This window comes from Platichthys flesus, chromosome 1 (assembly GCF_949316205.1).
Source record: "Platichthys flesus chromosome 1, fPlaFle2.1, whole genome shotgun sequence".
NCBI lineage: Eukaryota > Metazoa > Chordata > Actinopteri > Pleuronectiformes > Pleuronectidae > Platichthys > Platichthys flesus.
Genome location: NC_084945.1, coordinates 14,779,390 through 14,793,227, shown reverse-complemented (window position 1 = coordinate 14,793,227; position 13,838 = coordinate 14,779,390). Strand labels below are relative to the sequence as shown.

Below are 13,838 nucleotides of genomic sequence, written 5' to 3'. Positions count from 1 at the left end.
TTACATGTAGCTCACTTATCTATAGTTCAGGATCAGTGCAGAGATTAAATCACTGTTTGTCTGAGCAATTTGTAATTACCTATTAATTTATCAAATATACTTTCTCCACATGCCATTAATCCCTTTGTTGACTGTGTTATATAATCACACTGGTGAGAAGACACTTCTTTCTTCACCCTGTGTGTATGTGTGTGTCTGACTTTGGAGTCCAGTTGATGTATCTGTTGCCTGATAATACCAACCGATATTACCAATGAGTGTTGGTGTTTATGTTGGCTGATATAAGATTTTCATTCATATTTACACTATATATTAAAATAAATACATTAATTTTCTGAAGTCAGGATATATGTTTTTGGTTGTTTTTATGACTACAGTGTTTAATAACTAAATCTTGTGGATAATTGCCAATTTTTTGGGCAAATATATGTGAATTCTTTACTCATTTATATCAATATCAAAATCAACCCCCCTCCCCCCCTAACTAGTTGGATCTTAAACTGGGTATAGAGACCAAAGTGAAGCCGTATCGACCAAGCTGGCAGATGCAACAAAAAAATAAGTACACGTTAAATGATGTGTTTGCTGTCAATTTAGGTTGTTCTTATCAAACTAATGTGTTTCCTCTTTTAAAATGTTCCAATAGGTTTGGTTTGAAGTTGTAATTTGATGCTATAAAATATAAAAACAGAACATTCACGATTGCCTTGGCTCTAAATGCGCAAGATGGTGGCCTTCGTATCCGTGACATTTGGCTTCATTTCTAGACAGTGAGAGGGAGTGGTGAGGCGTCATCCATCTTTATGTACTGTCTGTAGTTGGGCTTTTATGTTCTTACTGTGTATATTCTTCCCTTACTGCCTATATTTAATAGTATTCAATATTCAATTAATGACCCCCCCTCATCCTCCTTGTTAATGGGTGTTTATCATTTTGTTTGGCCTGCATGGTGTCCATGAAATGTGACTCAAGGTTTCTCCTCTTTTGATAAGTACATTAAGATACACACGCGCACGCGCACGCACACGCACACACACACACACACACACACACACACACACACACACACACACACACACATACTGGCAGCCTCCTCGTCGCCTGGCTGGAATGTGGGAGCCCTGAGCTGCAGCCAGGCTCCTGTTGCTGAGGGGAAACCAGCTGCACACTCATCCAATCCTCCTGCCAGCACCTCCTGCTAATGGAACAGCCCGCCGTCCACCCCTGCTACAGGAGCACACTTGGTATATCCCATTAGTGCTCCTGTGGCTGGTTTGTCCCTGACTCAATAGGATCGCATCAGTCCGTCAGTTGAGCAGCAGCCCGAACACACACAGACAAACACAGACACACACTGCACAGAGAGGACGTTAAAGGGAGACAGTTGCCAGAGAGAAGAGAAGACATCCAGCCTCTCTTCGCCCAGTCTGCTGGTTGGTCGGCTTCCCTGATATGACCCTGTTCAGCCCCAGATGTGAGTATACCAGGGTTTATCATTGTCTGTGTGTGTGCGTGTGTGCAGATGTTTGCATGCAGCCCAATGTTTCTGAGAGACAATCATTTCCAGTGTGTTTGTGTTGCTCTTCCCCTTCATCTTCATCTTCTCACATTCTGTGCTCCTCTCTGGACTTCAACCCCAGCTTCCTTTTCACTTTTGCCTCATGGCAGTTTCCTGTGGGTTTCTCTTGATGCAGCCCTGAGTGGACAGTCTGTGGAAATACAATTAAGGACTTTATTATTTAAACCCTATAATTCGTGCACAACTTCTTGACTGTGAGGTTCATGTGATGAAAGCTCGTCCTGTCTTGTCACTTTGGCAAGGTCAGCACCCTCTCTGCGGGTGTAAAGGCTTGTCAGACAGAAACAACCACTGGCTTAATTATGTTATTATCCTACTCTGCGTCGACGGAGTGAAGATACACGGTTCATATTCCTGCAGATTAAATATTCACAAAAATTAAACCAGACGTGTACTTGTCACAACTTTGATACGCAAAATAGCTTTAGAAATAGCTCTCTCCACACAAAGCTGCAGGATTGTTAAGGCAAAGTCTACAGAGACTGGACAGTTAAAGTGTTTCTCTATCTATTAGTTGTATAATTGTATTGTGGGATCTTTTAGCCTCTATATGAGACCATACATATATCACTTTATATAGTGATAGTACTACTGAATTCCCAACTGTGATGCAAGAGAGATCTTTCGTTTGCATCTTTTTCCACAGCTGCCGTGTAAAGATCACACAAGCATCACTCTGAAAGTGCCATCCATTTATGTAATCGCTCTCTTTATCCTTTGGGATTATAATCCATGTTTAACGATGACAGAGATGCCTGTTATTTTAGCCCTGAGAGTGTAAATGAATGCTTCACTGTCACCGCTTGGCTCTAATTCTGACCTGAGGTCAGTTGAGGTGCAGGAAACGGAGAGGATGCAGCATGACAGAGAGCAAAGGGGAGGCATGCATACACTAGCTTTACTTCCACATTTGACAAATCACATTCTCTTTTAAGTGAACAAAAATACAATCTGTGGCAAGTGAGGACTAAAAGGTTGTGTGCACATTAATATGGAAACCCAAGTGTTGAAGTACATGATGGAACGCAAACAGAAAGCGACAAAAGAGCATAGAGTACAGAGTACAACAAACTCATTATTTTAAGGTTAAATACATGTGAAAAATAAACAGGTTTAGAAATCCATCTTGCACCATTAACTAAACATTTAACATATTCATTATAATGTGTTTTAATTGTGGGTAAGTTTAAATTTTTCTATCAGCCATAGTTTTTTAGTCATGGGAATGTATTCTCAGTGTTGATGCATAACGAACATGATTTAACCATAGAGTTTTGTATTTATACGTAATAGATCATTTAATTTAAATTGTTTATGATGAAAATTATACAGTAAGCTTTGGCGCTGTGTCTGTTATTTAATGAGCACTGTCCTTATCAAATAAAATTAAAAAAAGAAACTAAAGACAATTGTATGTTTTAGAATTAAAAAATTAAAAATAAGGGGGGGAAAGAAAAGCTCAGAAAAATATCTAACTGAAGCCTAGTATTTCAACAATTTTGGATTTGTTTCTACAGCATTGAAATCAGATTTACAACCTCAGCTGATCTAGTTTGAATTATTCGCAGTCATTCAGACATTTTTGTGTTTTTGGATGGAACATTTCAAAAAAAGAAAGATGTCAGAGGAGGTTCACAAAACCTCATTTTTTTCCTTAGATTTAAAAAGCACAAAACTATTTTGTTGCGAGTCATCAGCCTACACATTATGTTCTGTTCTGAAAAGAGTTTTGTGATTTAAAAGTAAAATGAAAGAAAATTATGGTTTACTACCGTTATGCACAATATTTTTGAAGTCTTTATTTCTCTCTTTCCATCTTTCTTTCTTTCTTTCCTACCTCTCTGTGAAGTTTTATTGATAAGCTGTTATTAAAAAAACTGAAAATACAAACATTAAATTATATATATTAATATAATAATAACAAACCTGAAATATCTAGCTGAAGGAAAGTATACTAAACTTATGAGACAGTTCAGACAGAGCAGTGTTCCTGGAGCTGGTAAAGTTCACATGGACACATCATCAGCAGGGTGGATGCGGGGCTGCAGCGCCCTGTAGAGCTTCTCCACATTGTTACTGTGATTTTGTTTCCAGGTAGTATGGAGTACTTTGGCGTCTGTCTGGCACTCAGCCTGACAAGCATTGATAAGAAGCACGGTGACAGACTGTAAACTGTGCCTGGGACTTTAGAGCTCATTACAACTGATCGTGTATGACCTTGATGTGTCCTCTCGTGCTCTTTGCTCCTATTTTAAAACCATGCCTGACAATTGTTTGATCCATGTGTCATTTTATAGCTGGGCTTGTATCTGTTGTTCTACAATGAGAATCACACCAACGTAGATGAACATTGTTAATAAAAAAGTTTTTTTTAAAGCTTTTTACATAAACTAAACTAATTTGCCAGCAACGCCCCTATTTAAGGTTTGGATGATATATCTCAACTTCCTCCAACTATCCAGAAATGGAGCTTAAATATGTTGTATATGAACGCTGCCATCTTGCACATTGGGCCAGAATCCACAGTGAGGTTCCTTAGATACATGCGCTTGACTAATCATGAGTCAGTCTCCACTGTCAATCATGAGCTTTCACTCCTTCTTTTAATCATAATTAACTAAATAAAGCAAAACTTATCGGATAAAGATGCACTTGAAGATGCATCCGTTGGGACTACCTTTAATGAGATTAAACATCTATTTGATGTGTATTTCCACTTTTCGTTTGGTCCATGTCCCATCCAGTAACATGGAGGAGGTGGGGTTTATGACCTATAATTTTGACAAATACTGCACATCAAAAAAATCGATGCTATTATGTGTGTGTACTACTACTAAATAGTGTTTTATATAGCTTTCATAATTGTTTGTATAGTGATTATAATAGGGTAGGTTAATCTAGTTTTTCTGATATGATTAATCACAGAAGCCATGCCTTAAAAGGATTTGTGTGTGTGTTCAGATACATTTTTTATCTGTTTTTGTGTCTGTGTGTCTGTGTGAAGCTAGAGAAGATTTTGTTTACAGAATAGCAGTCTGATACCTCCTGATATTTGGCTCCTGTAGCCTGAGACTCAGCAGTGTCTTTTCCTCTCTCTGTGTCATCAGGCATCAGACGTCTTGATGCTCATTACAATACCTAATACTCAGTTTTGTGTTTTCCTGTCACACCAAGTCTGCGGACAGGAAAGAGTCCAGGATGCGTTTAACGAGTTGTTTGGGATGCACCTCATTCTATTGCTATACAATAGTTATTTCTGGGAGTCCAGATGTGCATACATTCTAGGGATGTCACGATATGACATATTGATATCACGATTATTGTCAGGGGAAATATCATGGTTTCCACGATTATCGGAAAAAGGCACACAACAAGCAATATATGGCTAATAATATAGCTAATGAACTAAAAAATGAAATATTATCAAAAACTATATCCAGTTAGTTATTTTATTGTGTAACGTTTGGGTATTCCAAAATCTTTTAGGGAAGCTGTTTTATTTAGTTGCCTTATTGTGGAAGGTTTGTCAGTGAATTCGTGTTTCCTGTCATCATAGGCATACTTTTATTCTGAAGGGTCACCAACGGAAGTAGTTCTGTATAGTGTTGATTAGTTGTGTCCTGCTTCAAGCACATTCTTCGTGTCCTTATTATACTGCTTCCTCTCAGTATAGGTGAAGTAAACTCTTGACTACATTATAATGGTTAATAGGAAGACAGAGTGTGTGCGTGTGTGTGTGTGCGTGTGGGTGTACGTGCGTAGGCGGGTCCTTCTGACCAGAAACCGAAAGTAAACAACATTGCTCCTCTCGCTGTGAACTCCTCCGATGGAGTTTTTAGTCCAGAGATGGTGGAAATAAGTCTGTTGCCTCAGTTTCCTCCTCTCAACTAACGTGTCAGTTCAGTGTTCTCACACACACACACACACACAAACACACACACAGACACACAGCGTGACTCACCATAGTTTGATGGCGCAGTTTTTTAAAATTATGACGGTATCCCGACATTCCTTAAACATTCACACACACAGCTCAAGTATAAGCTCTGTTGGCTGCAGAGACGCCATCGAGGAGTTTGACTGTAACCTGCCAGAAAGTGATCTCTGCTGTGGGAGGTACAGGTACATACACGTGTCCCAACCTCTTTTCACACATTCAGATCCATACTTAATTAATTGTAGTTTCCAGCCATTTGACAACCACGCTGTGTGAGTGCACGTGCAGCTGGCCCAGTCACGCTCCATTCACCCCCCATCTGTCCATGTCAGTCTGGCCTCCTCTCTTCTCCTCTCCTCTCCTCTCCTCTCCACTCCTCTTCACTCCTCTCCTTTCCTCTCCTCTCTTCTCCTCTCCTCTCCTCTCCACTCCTCTTCACTCCTCTCCTTTCCTCTCCTCTCATCTCCTCTCCTCTCCTCTCCTGAACAAATCCTGAATCCTTGTTTATTGTCCCACATGCATGGAGGTATTGATGGAGAATCATAAGCTGCTTTCTGACATGCACTGGACGTCATGCTGAGGCAATCCGGATATTTTTCTGGAACTTCTCCTGCCATTCCCTGAGTAAACTGTCTGGAAAATGTCTGAGTGAACCCATGTGAGAAGAATGCAGCAGGATAATTCACAGCGAGACAGTGGGATAATGATCCCAATAGAAAAAACAAACATCTCCGGATGAGAGTCATACTCGTAGAAGACACTAAGGAAGACGTCCAATCGGAACAATGAGGACAACAAGAGCTTTTATAGCACAAGGGTTAAAAGAGTGTTTGACATTTCCCGGATAATCTCCCCCTACATTCTTCATATGTAAAAGGAGAACTCCCGACCAATGTCTGAACGCAATTATCCAGATATTTTCTAGAATCCATGTCTGAAAATAGCTTAATTGTCACAGTCCATAGCTTCTGTCTATAAGGGCAGACGTCTCTGCCCATGTGCTGTAAATGAAATATGAGATTTCCCCCAACATTGTCCATTACTTGTAAACACATTTACAAACGTTGAATTTCAGCAAAATGTCCAGATAATTGGGTCTGGATATCTTCCAGAGTTCAAGGCTGTGTCTGAAATCACTCATCCACTTTTCCCTGCTTCACTAAATGGTGAGCTCATCGGGAAAATAAAAAAAATGCTTTCATACAATTGTCTGGAGCACAATGCATGATGGTAGATGCTCGGTTAGTGACCATCGATTGTATTCTACCTTTCACAATGCATTGTGGGCAACAATGAGTGCACTATAAAGGTAATACAATCTTCACGAAACATTCACACACCACTTTAAAATTGCGAACTCACTATTTAGTCCACGATATAATGATTAGTGAGTGATTTCGGACACAGCCTGAAAACAGCTATACAAAGAGAAGAAATACAAAATACAGGGAAATAAGGTTTGTCTTTGTCTCTAAAGCTGCACCAGGTTTTGTAGGCGTGCACACTGGAGACAAAAAAACGTAAGCAGCTGGTCCGGAGTGGCAGAAGCAATCAGTGGAGAGTGATCGAGGATAGACAAGAAAAACAGCCACTGTCAGTGTCAGCCAGCCTTCCACTCATTATCATGTCAAATGATGACTACAGCTCAACCAGATTAGGTTAATTTTGTTGACGTAAAGAGAGGAAGTGAGAGGAGGCTGAACGCGAGCAGACAGTGCAAAGCTTAGTTCATCATCTGAACCAGCTTCTGCGAGCCTGGGCTTTGTAGCCCTGCCGTGATGCTCTTTCCTGTATCACCACAAAGTTAATTGGTCGCTCTTCTGTGCAGACACGAGCATGAGTGGAGAGCTGAAGTCCGGCCGCTCCAGGGCGGGGAGCAAGAGAGCCAGCAACACCACTTACGGGTGAGTAGGAAACACAGACACAGTTCCACCCCTGCACACTCAGAGATAATCATGCACTCTGTTATTTGCTGGAGCCCCTTTATCTGTAACTCAATAGCTGCACCTTAGTGTTGTAATCAGTGCGGCATTATTCGTTATTAGCCTCACACGAGCTGTGAATGTAAGCTGGTATCGATTTTAGCCAGAGGGGCTGTCTCCATCACTCAATGTTTTAATCCATCTGTTAATGCAGCACACACGTATGATTGGGGTTGATGACTCTGTATTGCTGGTGGAGAGAGACAGGGTAACAGTGTGTGGACTTGTTTGAATTCATCCGTGTCTTCATTACTCTTCCCCCCACCCCCCCACCCCACCCCAACTCTCTCCTTGAAGTGTACTGCACCCTGTGCCCCAGCTGCAGCTCTGTAGGCTTGAGCTACGCTAATGAACATAAAGCACAGAAAAATACTCTGCGTCTGTATGGAGGTTTGATTCCCATTTCTCCGCTCTTGTCTGCCATACTGTACACAACACAGAAACAAAAAGAAAATGCTCTTAGGAAGCATCGCTAAATGAATAGAGGTATGCAAAAGGATGAATATAAATTGGGTTTGTGAAAACATAGATTAAAGACGCCAAAAAAATGATAATGAAAATGTCTGTGAATGGCTGCATCCATACAGGCACAATGCTTTTTGCTGACAATGAGAGGAGAGATGCTCACATAAAAGCAGCCTCGGTAAACATAATAAATTATTTTGGAATAGTTTGCAGGACATCTGCCTGAGGACACCAAAATGCAGAGTGGGGTTAGGAATATGAACAAGAGCAGAAAATAAATATGAACAGATTGTCACGAGCATAATCAGCAATGTGATTATTATTATTATGCGCTTCTGCGTAACTGGGACTCCACATATGTTTTCCAGCATAACTGACAGTTCAATTTCCTGTCCCTCTGTTGGGTTCATCGAATCCTGCAGTTGTATATAGATATACAGTTGTATACAGTTGTATACATATTTCAGTGTACGGTTTTATTTATATCATGTCCCCAGTGTGTCCTTCAGAACAGTTAATGTGGCTTTCCGCCTGTGCTCCCTCTGACCATGTCTGCCTAACCTTAAGCCCCCAAACATTATTTGCCCATTCAGCCATGTAGTTATTCAACCGTGTGCAAGCATGCATTAATGAGCTTTAGTCATACACCATGCACATGCACACACACACACACACACACACTGGCACACCAAATGACTAACCATAAATGGAGCCCACCTGAGGTATCGCCCTTGGCATAGCTTGGGCCCGTTATATTTCTCAGATGTGACACGCAGGCTCTCTTGGTTCAGTCTAATCAACTCTTATTGAGCTATTTTCGGCAACAGGCAGCTGTTTGCAGCAAAAAGGCATTAAAATGAATTAAATAATGTCTGCTCAGCACCAAAGGACGACCTAGCTGTTGGACACAGCGAAGCGTTTCGCGGCTACAAAGACGGCTCTTTCTCTCTGACACAAACAATCAGGATAAATTCCTAGAGACAGAAACTACAATATAGCGCATGTCACAAATGTAAATTGTGACAGCCACCAAAAATCTCTCTGTCCAGACTCCAATAATCCTGTTGTGTGCTGCTGCCAGCGCTGTGCCCCATCTCCTCCCTCCTCCCACTGTTCTCACCGAGCTTGCAAGCTAAACGCCGCCTGTGGCCTAGATTACTTTCTGAAAAACTTTCTAACCCATGCCGAAGAAAGTCGTGTAATCTACTGATCCAATACCATTCACGTTGCCGGCAGTTGAACTGTTATTCTTGCTTTTAAAAAAAAGATTATCAAGCAAAAAAACAACATCAATTTCAACTTCTATCTGCAGTTAAACCCAATAACAGCTTTTATGTTAAATGTATGTTCATGTATTCCCAGAAATATCTTGTCTCACGCAGGCAGGCATGTATCCATCCCCAGCTGCTCGTCCCACTGGCTCTCTCTCTCATGTGTGTTCCCCTGGCTATTTGCTTAACATCGACCCCAGACAACATGAGGGTTTTGTCATCATTTATCGTTCACGCTTCCTGACTGTCACACTTCCCCTCTAGCTTGGCGAGCCCCAGCTGTGGTAGGAGGGTTTGGGTGAAGGGAGCGGCGTTCGTTTCACAGCCCAGATGCTGCTGCAGCCACGGCCTTTACGCACTCCAGTGCACTACTACAAAAGTTCACTGTGGTGTGTGGCCTGTATAGTCAGGCTCAGGTGCTAGATGAAGAGTCCTATGTGTGTGCACAGATATCTTTGTGAGGACCAACAACCACGGCGTGAGGACAATTTGGGACCGTGGGGACATTTTGGCCTTTCAATAAGCTGTCTAAGGGTTTTATGGGTTTTTAGTGGTGAGGGTTAAGATAAGTTGAAAGGGCCAAGGGAATGCATTTTGCCAGTGAGTGCACTGCCTAAGATAGAGGGACTAGAATGTGTTTGTGTGAGTGTGTGTCTTGGTATACTTTTGTTTGCTCCCTCTTTCTGACCTTTTCCACTTTATACACTGGACCATGTCGGGACCAGTAGATCTCACAAGGACCAAAGCTTGGTCCTAATGAGACAAAACTGGAATTCTGGGGTCGAGGGGAATGTAAGGGGTAAGATGTTAAATGTGGATTGGTAAAAGTCTGGGTTAGGCTGTGCACAATGAATGGAAGTCATTCCAATGAGCCAGGAAGGATAACAGGGGCAACCCTGTGTCTGTACAAATATCGTCCCAGACATTAGATCTGAGCTACTCAAAGTCATAGCTTTCCTCAGTTTAAATGCTCAGCCCGTGTCTGGGTTATTACAGCGCTCATTTTAATAACTGCTCCACTTTGCATCTCGGCGGAGAAGAGCAGGAACAAGGCAGAGAGAGAGGGCGGAGATGGTACTGGCCTGATCACTCAGGATGTAAAGTGAGCATCTGGTCTCTGTTATTTCCGTCTGATTTCTCCATGCACTTGCTTCTTTTAATATTCTCTCATCGGTTTTAATTGTCAGTGGGGCCGGTCAGAGTCTAGTTTGAGTTAGGACATAAACATTGCAGTAGAACCATCTGTCAAATGGGCTCAGAGAGGCGGATGGGAGCAGCAGAGGTGGAGGCATCATGGTGCGAGTTGTCAGGAGCAGTGGGTGATTTGTCCTATGTGAGACACAGTGGGACACAACTTGAAGGCTAATCTGATGATGAGAGATATACAAGGATGATAGGAGGGTAATAGGAAATGGGTCACATGCGTTCATGCTAGGGCGATTAATTAAAGATAACTCCAGTTTATTATACTGTGGATCTTATTGTCTTGCTTTTGGCCGTTATTTCCATTGCTTTTAATAACTTTGTACTAATTAAGGGAATTGCTGAGATCTAGGAATGTGTCAGCATCACCACAAAGATGTGCGATGAGAGAAGAGGAATAGTAGATGATCATTCTGGGTTAGAGAATGAATTCAAATCTATTTGGAAGACTGTGATGGGCCTTAAAACTGACACCCATCACAGTTTACAGACTAACATCCTGTTTCTACTTTCTTGTCGTAGTTGTTTGCATGTTTTTTATCGGGAACTTTCATCTGAATGCGAATTTCTTACTCCATCCTGCTTTGTCTAGGTGATTTGGCCATGTGCCTCTTGCCTGCTGCACACTGGAGGATTATCAAATCTTAAATGATTTCACAAACATGATATAAAGACCACATTAAATGGTGAGAACACAATTGTGAGAAGATCCAGTCCAGAAACAGAACCACAGTTGGTGACGGAACAAAAGATTTCTGAGCGGCACTTCCTTGAAAACTCAGAGTAACTTGTGTGATCAAACGTGATTTCAGAATAAAAGTAAACATTGAGGCGGGCTGCCGGCATTTTCAGCTTTTTGCTCATGTTTGTGTAAAGTTTTTCAAATCAGACACGCCTCCGCAATTATCAAGAACTCCCTGAAATCTGCCCCATTTTCCTCTTGTCCACATCGGCATATATCTCATCTAGTTCCAAACTATCAAAAATAAATTGATAAACCAGAATGGTCCTCTTTAACAGACAATGTTCTCGCATTGTGAATAGAAAAGGTATGCTGTATATTTTCAGTCACATGTTTCTTCATCTAAATTGTTTTCCGGTGTCTCTTGCTCTGAGAGGGTATATGTGTGTGTCGCCTGAGGAATGGCCAGCTCACATCTGGGAACACCACAGGCAGTGAGAGGGCAAACAGAGGCAATCTGCTCCAAAGACAACAACATATATTTCTGGACATATTTCGCTAACATCATTCTGATCGTCTCTACACAGCTGTCTGCCTGCCAGCTGCTATGATACCCACCCACAGCTAATTCTACACACACATCATGGACTTTTTTATACAAGCTATAACCATTTTTTAAATATATGAGGTGTATGTTAAACAGGGCCATATACTGCCAGGTGCATTTAATCATTCAAGACAGTATGATTACATTCATATTCATTTATTGCTAATGTGACAACTAGTACAACACTTTCTTGCTTAGAAAAACCTAGATCTGGATTTTATTTGGATCTGCACCAAATTCCACACACTCATAAATATTAGTTTCCTAACATTTTTTTCAGGATCAATGATTTATTCGCTGGCAAATTTGTTGAAATGTAAAAGAAAACCACTTTATCTCAAATTTGGTGGATTCTTTCTTGGCCTATGTTCCATCCATTCACCAAGTTTTTTGGAAATCTGCTCAGCAGCTTTTATTTTATCCTACTGAACAACTTACTAATAAACCTATATCCCATATGAATCTATATTTAACTATTTTTTGGGGGATCTGCAACAAATGACACACTCTCATAAATATTAGTCCCATCAATATGCCCGATTTTTATCAGTAAGATCCATGAATGTTCTGTGAGAAATCCAGGAAAATGTTGAAAAAGCTTGCAATGGTGATGAAGATGGAAAAAAATCCTGTATCCGCACCAGAATAGACCGGTTCATCCTTGGGCGATGCTCCTGCATGATCCTTCACACAAACAAACACAGACAAAAACATAACTTCCTTGACAAAGATAATAACCATAATATACAGAGACGACATAGTGCTCGTTACCCTCTTTCCTGTGTGGCTGTCAGTTGATGATGTGAAGTGGTTCCTCATGATTCATGCAGGAGTGTGATGTGAGCTCATGACTGGTGCTGTGTGATTCTGTGAATGGTATAAAAAACATCCTGCAGGCCACCACTTTCAGTCATTGTAGGACATACTTGATATTTGATTGTTCTTATACATGAATCCATGAAAAAGTCAATAATAAAATAAGAAAAACCCATACAGGAGAAAAATCACCCACTGCAGCGGGATGGTGGTTTTCCTTGTTCATTGTTGTACATTGAAAAGCACTTGAGAGTACACTGCAGCTCACAGTGATGAATTTCTTGCCATTTAGTTTTTCACAAATAGCAAGAGCATTCTGCTTATGTCAGCACATTTGTAAAATGAAGTTAAATGAAGTGTGGAGAGAGTTCTGGGCCTGTGTGAATAATGTATCAGTGTTTGCCTTGGGAGCAGCAGTGTTGGTCTGGCCATGTCAGACACAACGTGACCAATCAGCTCTTATGACAAACTGTGTAACAAGACTGAAACGTTCTCTTTCCCAACACAACGAGATTTGAGTGTGACATGAAATAAATGGAGGTGTTATTGTGAGTCCTTTCCAAAGATAAGATTGTACAGATATGGAGTTTGTGATCCTGTTCAAATAAATGTATCAAGTTTGTTATTGGCCAAAATAGATTTGATTATGAGAAAGAAATAAAGATGATAGTTACACATACACCTATTTAATTATATTAAATAGTGATTTTTACTCCTGTGTGCCAGTGACAGGATTCTGTTTTCAGGTGGTCCGTCCGATCTCTTCAATATCTTAAAGGGGACATATTATGAAAATTCCACTTTTGTAGTGCTTCTACACATTAATTTGGGTATCTGGCTTGTCTACCGTCCCAAAACTCTGGAGAAAAACAACTCCCTTGATTTGTTGTGGTTCCTCTATGTCAGAAACGATACGCTAGAGTGCGTCGAATGGGATTACGAAATAAACGTCATAGTCACACCATGCCACTGTAGGGAGTCTCATTACATGGCCTTCGACAAGCGAGGTAACCGGGCCAGTGGAGCCCGGCTAGCGTAAGCTCGCGAGCTAATGCTAGCGTTAGCTCGCTGCTGCTACCCGTCAGACATTTAAGTGGCCCCATAAACAAGGGACCCCCCCGACACCTCTAAACGTTGACTCAACAGTGTGGAAGGAGGCTGCTGCAGCGCCAGCTCAAGCTACAACTGCGGGGCTGCGCTGGGGAGCTGGGGCTCTCGCAGCCAGGCTCACTGGGGCTGAGGGGGGGGGCACTCAAAACAGGTCAATCTGAGGAGGACTTTTTTAGACAGGGTAAA

At 41.4% G+C, this 13,838-nt stretch overlaps 1 protein-coding gene across 3 annotated transcripts in view; it reads left to right on the top strand.

Moving 5' to 3' along the window:
* Positions 1–1,310: 1,310 nt before the first annotated feature.
* Positions 1,311–13,838, top strand: part of LOC133951959 (heterogeneous nuclear ribonucleoprotein C-like) — a 38,601-nt gene continuing 26,073 nt past the window's right edge. Inside the window, exons 1-2 of one of the 3 annotated variants that reach the window (XM_062386217.1) lie at positions 1,311–1,474; positions 7,345–7,420. In XM_062386217.1, the coding sequence (XP_062242201.1) occupies positions 1,453–1,474; positions 7,345–7,420 (98 nt within the window). In that variant the 5' untranslated portion in view covers positions 1,311–1,452. Of the gene's footprint in view, positions 1,475–5,146; positions 5,253–5,357; positions 5,702–7,344; positions 7,421–13,838 lie in introns of those variants that run through there. The other 2 variants (XM_062386232.1, XM_062386226.1) reach the window with 2 other exon arrangements.